Here is an 8,546-nt window from a genome sequence, read left to right on the forward strand (position 1 = left end):
TCGCTACTTCCTCATTGTGTTTAAGAGAGCATGCCTGATTATGTTTGTTATAATTGCCCAAAGAGCGACTGAAAGTTGTTTGTGTCATCGAAAGTTGCCGTTTTGTTTTGCTCTGCGTAAAGTTATGTATTTTTGTCTTGTATTTTTTCCTGTCTCACTGTGTTTGTAGCTAATGTGGATTATATGACTCTGGGGACGTTTGCATCAATGGAATCCCGCAAGCGCGTCACTTGAAAGGACGTCTGACTGAATATGAGCTGATTGGCTTCAGATCCTCGCCCCTGCATTGCTTGTATGGGAAATTACACCGCGCTCAAAACAACAGGGAACTCGGAAATCTCCGATTTCCGACTTCAGTGCGTTCAAGACAACTGTGAACTCTGAAATAAACGAGTTCCGACTGGGAAAAATCGTTTTGAACGATCATCCAACTAGGAATTCCAACTCGGGAACTCGGGCCTCTTTCTAAAGTTCCGGCTTTCCGTCCGAAAGATCACTGACGTCATGATTTCACCTCGTATTCTACCGAGTTCCCAGTTGTCTTGAAAGCACCATTAAAGGGGGCGTCCCTCTGACGTAATGGCAAAATAAAATTGATTGTATAAATGTGTTCCCAAGATCTCAATAACAGAACTGCAGAGCAACTTCAGATGCAAGGTAACTACGGATATTGCTTAAAATACTAGTGAGATATAAACAGGTAAGCAAGCTCTCAGCTTCCAGGTATTGCTTTCAGTATGATATTACAGTGCATTCTCTAAGTACATTTATTTAGGCAATGAATCATCCTTGCAATTTACTTTATTATTGACATTAAAACCATTTTGTCCTGAGATGCATACATCTAAAAAGACATAAATGCAAAATACCTTAGAACTGGGAGCATTTCATCCACAGTTGATGGGAGGGCAAATAAAAGTTAGTCAGAAAATATATTTGCCAGTCAATTTCTGCAAGGTAAGTAAGAAAATAACAAGAAATTATCATTATACAATCATACGGTATGTTAATACTGTTATTCAGTTATAAGAATGCTGCATGATAAGACCAGTATGAGGTACTACAGGTGTTCCCACATAGTGCCTCTGTTGTGCACCTTCTGTGTCCTAATCTAATGTACTGCCACCTACACTATTTATAAAGCAATGTAACAGTCAGATAAAAGCATACTAGTGTGGCTACAAGGACACGGATACAGAGTCTCCCCGACTTTAGTTGTGCTGACAGACATTCAAATCAGTCTGTTACATTCAGTAGGGGGGTCTACACTCCTCTTCCTTCATTTGAGTCCCAGCTCTGAAAGCCAACCCCTTCAGATGTGTCAGACATGTAGTTTGGTGTGTTTTTTAAACGTCAAGGATTTCCAGATAATGGAGATGTAGTTCGGGAACACACTTAACTATGCTTTCTAAGAATCTATGGGCAGTCAGGGAGGCTCAGACTGCCTTTTTCAAGTTTCAGGTTTTATTAGTGGTATGTATACACCGTCCAACTAAATGTTTCCTTGTAGGTTCCTTCTCGACAATGCAACAACAATAAGAAATATGTAATAAAAGATAAGAATACGACAAAGTAAATAGCTCAGTAGAACAGAAAACAGTTAGCATAAGTTTAATACAGGAAGGCACAAATTATAGTCCAATATTTACACATTTTTTGGGAAGGGGGATTGGAGGGCAAGTGTTTAAATTGTGCAGTATTTAGCAATCATAATAAGAGTCTGGTAGCAGCAGATGTGATGTGTGTGGGTGTGCGTGTGTGTGTGAAGCCTTTCGATGACCTAGATTTGACAGTCCTCTCTATTCAGGGATTTGGCAACCCAGGAGAACAGGATGTCCACTCCAAACTCATTACTAGCTTCTAGAAGATTGTAGGATCTCCTAAAGTCAGCTCACACAGACCCTCTGTAAAATTGCCATAGTCCATTTTCTCACAGATAGTTGTCTGCACCTTGAATCCACAGAAATGAATGTCCCCCCACATGGAGCTCAGCCTTATGAGAACAGCCTCTACAACTCAGAGTCTCTGAACCTGGACCTTACCTCCAGGTTAGCTATGGATGTGAGTAGTCATATGGACCAGCTCTCTGCCCCTTCTCTGACTAGCATCAACTCCCTGGTGGGCCCTTACGCTGGAGAGTTTAATACCTGTCAGATTGCCACAGCTCCTACCACCGCCTCGGACCCTGAGCCGCCCTTCAAAATTGATGACTTCCAGGTTTACGGCTGCTACCCTGGCACCTTGGCCCTGAGCTACTTCGACGAAGCCCTGTCTTCTGGTGGCTCTGACTTTTTCGGCAGCCCTGTGTCAGCCCAGTCTCCCTGTACTCCAGGTTTCCAGACCCAGCCTGCGTCAGTTTGGGACTCGCCCTTCGGTCCATACTCTCCCAACCCGGGCAGCTGGGTGGCTGATAAGACTGCATTAACACAGCCATCCTCTTTCTTCACCTTCTGTCCCGGCTCAGTTGAGGATCTGTCTCCTCTGGGCCAGCCCCAGCTGGCTGAGCAAGACCCCTTCTCTCTGGGCCATCAGCACCCCTCCCCCTTGTCCTTCTCCCCTCTAACCCAGGAGCCAGGCACCCTAGATGTCTCAGGCCTCATTGAAGGGAGAATGTCTGCGAAACCGCACAGCCCTACTGAAAACGAGGGTCTCTGTGCTGTTTGTGGGGACAACGCCTCCTGCCAGCACTATGGGGTTCGTACCTGTGAGGGCTGCAAAGGTTTTTTCAAGGTGAGAAGCTTTTTCCTTTCTCTTCAGTCAATTTCTTTCCATAACTGAGTGTCATTGCTTAACATGAACGGAAAAAGGTGCCGGTACTCATTTTGGGTGCCGGTACTCATTTTGGGTGCCGGTACTCTTTATATTTAGGTGCATGAGCTTCACAATAGTTTTGAGCTTATATTCTAAAAGAGTAGCAGTAGACAAATGCTGGTGTCGGTACTCAGCTCCGGTGAGCTCCTACCCAAGTCAAGCACTGTGTCTAATACATTTTTATTCAATGCAAAACACATTTTATACATGCATCGCCATTGCTGGACTGGTATAGAGACTGAGCTACGATAGCTAAGCTTCTTTTCTGTGTGCTTTGCAGCGTACTGTACAGAAAAAATCTAAATACGTGTGCCTTGCCAACAAGGACTGTCCAGTTGACAAGCGGCGACGGAACCGCTGTCAATTCTGTCGTTTCCAGAAGTGCCTGGCAGTAGGCATGGTGAAAGAAGGTGAGCCCTTCAGATTCATTTTACTACCACATCTCTCACCATAACCACTGTTCTTTCTCAGTTCTCAGTTGCTAAGACGTTATCAATTTCTCTCTCTCTCTCGAAGTTGTGAGAACAGATAGCTTAAAAGGTCGAAGAGGTCGTCTGCCCTCCAAGCCAAAAGCAGTCCAGTGCCTATCGTCTGCTGTGTCTCGAGTCGACATCATTGCCTCTCTTGTGAGAGAATACATTGAATCAAACTCTGGTGTTGAGAAACTGGACTACTCCAAGGTAAGGACAACTGAAAATTCTCCATTGTGGTCTATCTATTATTGTTTTTGGGGATTATTAGGTCGCTGTTGGCCTAAATAGAACCATGAGAATGCAGGGCATTCCCCTAATGGAACTAACAGAACTAACTTCTTTCCTTCCTTTGTAATTCAGTACCAGGAGACTGTGGCCAGTCTGTCAGAGAAAGAGGACACTTGTGACATCAAACAGTTCTACAACCTCCTCACAGAGTCCATGGAAGTGATCAGGAAGTGGGCTGAGAGCATCCCTGGGTTCACCTCCTTCTGCTCCGAGGACCAGGAGCTGCTATTGGAGTCAGCCTTCTTAGAACTGTTCATCTTGCGACTAGCATACAGGTGAAAAGAAGAACCAAATGTTATCGCTGTTAAAAAAATAAAATGCTAAAAAAAAACAGCTTGCATAATCAGAGCCATGGCTTTGTTGTTTTGACATTACTCGCTGTATTGCTATGATTATACAGTACATACATTATGGATATGACTGGGGTGATTGCACCCACAACTAACATTGTGCAGATATTTTTGCTATAACAAACATGGATCCCCACCCCAAAAAGTTAATCATCCCTATTATATTCTCTTCCCAAGGTCCAACCCTGAGACAGACAAGCTGATTTTCTGCAATGGCATGGTGCTTCACCGGATGCAGTGTGTACGGGGTTTCGGTGACTGGATAGACTCCATCATGGACTTCTCCCAGAGCCTCCACCGCATGAACCTGGACGTGTCATCCTTCTCCTGCCTCACAACTCTGGTCATAATCACTGGTGAGAGCTCAACCCACCTATGCTTACACGTCAGCCTGCCAGGCTGTGCTAGAGATATGACACCATAAACCAGTACAGTATGAGGTTGCAACATAGAGCCTGCAGTCAAGCTTTATGCTCACCCTAACCTGAGCTGCCTGAACAAGCTGAATATGCATGAATCTTGACACATAGGCCTACATAATGTTAATGTTAATGTTAAAAATGACCTCTCTTTTTGGTGTTCACTCTGCTTTACCTGGTCACACACTCATGCCCTTTCTGTCTCCTGATTCTCCACAGACCGCCACGGCCTGAAGGATCCAAAGCGTGTGGAGGAGTTCCAGAGCCAGCTAATCACCTGTCTCGGAGATCACGTCTCCAGCTGCGCCCCCGACTCCACTGGGCCCAACTACCTGTCCCGCCTTCTGGGAAAACTGCCCGAGCTACGGACTCTCTGCACCCAGGGCCTGCAACGGATCTTCTATCTCAAGCTTGAGGACTTGGTCCCACCACCCCCCATAGTTGACAGAATGACCATGGACATTCTGCCTTTATGAGAGCGAGATAAGACAATACCGACTGTGCACTTGTGCTGCTAAAACGACGATAAAGGAACGTCAAATGATCAAGCGGTCTCCGTGTTGAGTAGGGACAAATTAAGGAAACTATGCTCCCAAAGATTTCACATGAAAGTACTGAATTATACTGTGAGACTTAAAAAGATATGAAGCTATTCAAGCACTATCGTACTTGAGGAAAAATTGACCTCTCTCATTCATTAGCAATGGCTGTAGTATGGTGATGAAAATGTGTTATAATTGAAATAGTTTTCCTTGTTTTAGTGCAGTATTTCAGACTTATGGCTTTGAGTGTGCACTAACTGTTAGTGTGCCACCAATGATCCACAACCAAAATGGTAGACAGTGGTCAACTGTGGGAGATGAGGTGGACGTGTGTCACGCCCTGACCTTAGAGATCCTGTTTATGTCTCTATTTTGGTTTGGTCAGGGTGTGAGTTGGGGTGGGTATTCTATATTCTATTATTTATATTTCTATGTTTTGGCCCGGGTAGGGTTCTCAATCAGGGACAGCTGTCTATCGTTGTCTCTGATTGAGAACCATACTTAGGTAGCCCTTTTATCCACCTGTCTTTGTGGGAAGTTGACTTTTGTTTATGGCACATAGCCTGTTGCTTCACGGGTGTTTTCTCGTTTGTTGTTTTGTTGGTGTCATTTTTTATAATAAAAGAAAATGCACGCTGACCACGCTGCACCTTGGTCCACTTCCTTCAACAGCCGTGACATAACTTCCCACCACCAAAGGACCAAGCAGCGTGGTCAGGAGGAGAGGACACGACGGAAACCTGAGAGGCAGCCCCAAAATATTTTTTGGGGGGGGGCAGATGACGTGGGCGTCTGTGCTGAGGGGTGAGACCGAGGAGGAATTCTTGGACCATTTGAGTGAGGAGTGGTTGGCAGTAGAGAGGGACGAAAGAGTTTGGAGGGGTTGGAGTGTGGAGCAAGACAGTCACTTTGAGGAGCATGTGACCCTTCAGGTACCATGCTTTGCGGTTACATGTACTGTGTCGCCGGTATGCATCCACAGCCCAGTGAGTCCTGTGCCAACACCCCGCAGTTGCCAGGCTAGGGTAAGCATCCATGGCACGAAGCCTCCAGTGACGATCCCATGGCACGAAGCCTCCAGCGACGTTCTCCAGTCCGAGGCCCGCTGCGAGGGTCCCCAGTCAGGGGTTGGCGATGAGGTTCCCCGCACCAGAGGTGCCACCAAAGTGGGGTGAGCCAGTGGTGGAGCCGGGTCTGCGTCCCGCACCTGAGCCGCCACCGCGGATAGATGCAGACCCAGACCCTCCCCTATAGGTTTAGGTTTTGCGGCTGGAGTCCACACCTTTGGGGGGGGGGGGGGGGGTACTGTCACGCCCTGACCTTAGCGATCCTGTTTATGTCTCTATTTTGGTTTGGTTGGAGTGGGTATTCTATATTCTATTATTTGTATTTCTATGTTTTGGCTGGGTAGGGTTCTCAATCAGGGACAGCTGTCGCTCGTTGTCTCTGAGAACCATACTTAGGTAGCACTTTTATCCACCTGTCTTTGTGGGAGGTTGACTTTTGTTTATGGTACATAGCCTGTAGCTTCACGGTTGTTTTCTCATTTGTTTTCTCATTTGTTGTTTTGTTGGTGTCTTTTATAATAAAAGAAAATGTAAAAAGCAGACTGTTAACAACTTAAATACCACCATGCTGTGCTATAATTGAGAGCCTATACAGTAGATTCTGATCAACATAAAGGAATGTATTACATTTACACAGGCCCTATGACTGCATTGTCTTACTATAAGTCTGTATATTATGCCTTAGCTATGGTCTTTTTAAGATTCAGGTTCAAGATTGTACTTGTATTCTAATGGTGTTATTGCATATGCACAATGAATCGACTGTAGCATTGTGACTGAAACATGTTACAATCATAAGGAAATCTGAGAAGGTTCCCTGACCTACCAATTGGAGATAGTGTTGATTATGCTATTTGTCAGTAATGTTGTGCAAATATCACTATGGCAGCTATGATTGAACAGCTCAAACAAATATTACAACTGTATTATTGGTTGTTGCGTCTATGAATATTATACATAGCTTGTGACTTTCTGTGTAATACATGACAATGAATGTTTTTAAATTAGCATGGGTTACTTAAAGCCACAATCTGCAAGATGTGCAGTCATGACATTTCCAGATGTAAAGAGCACTTGATTATAAAATGATTAAAGTGCTCAAGAAATGATCAACTTGCTTTAAAGCTATTGTACATCATTTGTTCACAGTTTCCTTGATCTGCAAAAACACAACATTTAGTAGTTATGATAACATGAGTCATATTTTTCAAAATCAAGAGGATTACAGTACTTCCTTATTTGACATTTCTGGAAATCTTAGACTGTGGCTTTAACATTTCATATGTATTGTGATACACTCTCATTTAGTTTTGGGCATTACATAGACAGAATTGTTCATCTTTATGCCGCAGCTCCATATACAAGAGTTCTGTAACAGAATTGTTCTCTCTATTTTTCACAGCATGAAAGTCCAGTTGTGTGAATTTAGGTCTGATTAAATGAGTACCAACACCAATTTTAGTCCACTTCAATCATTGATTAAAAAAAGCCTTCTAGGCATTAGGCCTAGAGATTGCACTGGAGAAGGTCCAAATGAGTCTGCTGGCAATTACTATGTAATCAAGCTGGTATTACAAAGTGTTCATATTGGCACATACACACATATGGGCCATCAGTCCATCCATCTTATGCCTCCAATGGGGCTTTGCAAGGCACATTGTGCCAACAAAAAAGGTGATGAAATCAACAGGACACAGTCACCATAGCCAGGATTACCTTTGGGCGCCTGGATAATACATTGGGCCTGGATAGTACATCAGTTTACCTTGGGGGTTCCACGTCAGGGTCCGTCTAGTGGAATCTTGCAAATGGGTTCTGTGAATGTCGCCATAACCCAAAACCCTTTTTGGTTCCAGATAGCACCTTTTTTCTAAGAGTGTATAGCTTTCTGGATTCTATGTATGGCCAACCCAGATCTGTCTCATGTTAATGGTTTCTCTCACTTGTGATTGGATACCTTTCATTAACCTATTTAATCCATCTGTGACCGTAAAAAACGTTTTCAGTTATAAGGTTATAAGGCCAGCAAATATTGAAATAATAAAGGATCTCAATGAATGATGTGCAGTGTCACATATTTAGTGTAAATTGTCACATGACCAGATCATGATGTTTACTTAGTAGATGCACCATAAGAAGAGGATAGCTGCATCAAAGCTCCCAAACAACAGGTTAGTAAAGTATGTTAACATAAAGATAAGACAAAGATTTTTGGTACACATCATCTTTAAGGTGTCCAGGTCAGTTACTCATCAAATATGATACAATATTGTGTAAAACGTTGAATTTGTAGATGAATCGACATTTTGACTTTATTACCCCTTTTCCCGACGTTTTAGACATGAGGTGTGACATGCAGAACATCAGGCTCGCCCCACTAGAAGCAGTGCATGATCAACGCCACCCTCAGCAAGGAGATGTGCTGGAAGTGATGTACTCTCTCACTCTGGGGGTAAGACATAATTTAAACATACACAGATATACAGTACCTTTGGAAAATATTCAGACCCCTTCCACATTTTTTTATGTTACAGCCTTATTCCAAAATGTATTAAATAAAACAATTTCCTCAGCAATCTACACAGAATACCCTACA

General features: G+C 43.7%; 1 protein-coding gene across 2 annotated transcripts; it reads left to right on the forward strand.

Annotated features, from left to right (window-relative positions):
- Positions 1–234: 234 nt before the first annotated feature.
- LOC139368533 (nuclear receptor subfamily 4 group A member 1-like) lies at positions 235–7,067 on the forward strand. 2 transcript variants are annotated; one of them, XM_071107540.1, is made up of 7 exons: positions 235–657; positions 1,964–2,730; positions 3,092–3,221; positions 3,328–3,491; positions 3,645–3,847; positions 4,100–4,278; positions 4,561–7,067. In XM_071107540.1, the coding sequence occupies exons 1-7, from the start codon at positions 606–608 to the stop codon at positions 4,815–4,817; spliced, it is 1,752 nt and encodes a 583-aa protein (XP_070963641.1). In that variant the 5' UTR covers positions 235–605; the 3' UTR covers positions 4,818–7,067. The 2 variants fall into 2 exon arrangements, with proteins under 2 accessions (XP_070963641.1, XP_070963642.1); XM_071107541.1 differs by having other exon boundaries at positions 630–700.
- Positions 7,068–8,546: the final 1,479 nt, after the last annotated feature.

This window comes from Oncorhynchus clarkii, chromosome 16 (assembly GCF_045791955.1).
Source record: "Oncorhynchus clarkii lewisi isolate Uvic-CL-2024 chromosome 16, UVic_Ocla_1.0, whole genome shotgun sequence".
Lineage (NCBI taxonomy): Eukaryota > Metazoa > Chordata > Actinopteri > Salmoniformes > Salmonidae > Oncorhynchus > Oncorhynchus clarkii.

What these genes read in the sequence shown, in the direction of transcription:
- LOC139368533 (XM_071107540.1), top strand. Translation starts at nt 606, where the DNA reads ATGTGTTCCCAAGATCTCAATAACAGAACTGCAGAGCAACTTCAGATG. An exon ending in AGAGCAACTTCAGATGCAAG is followed by an intron (nt 658 to 1,963) that starts GTAACTACGGAT and finishes TTGAATCCACAG; the next exon opens with AAATGAATGTCCCCCCACAT. An exon ending in AGAAACTGGACTACTCCAAG is followed by an intron (nt 3,492 to 3,644) that starts GTAAGGACAACT and finishes TTTGTAATTCAG; the next exon opens with TACCAGGAGACTGTGGCCAG.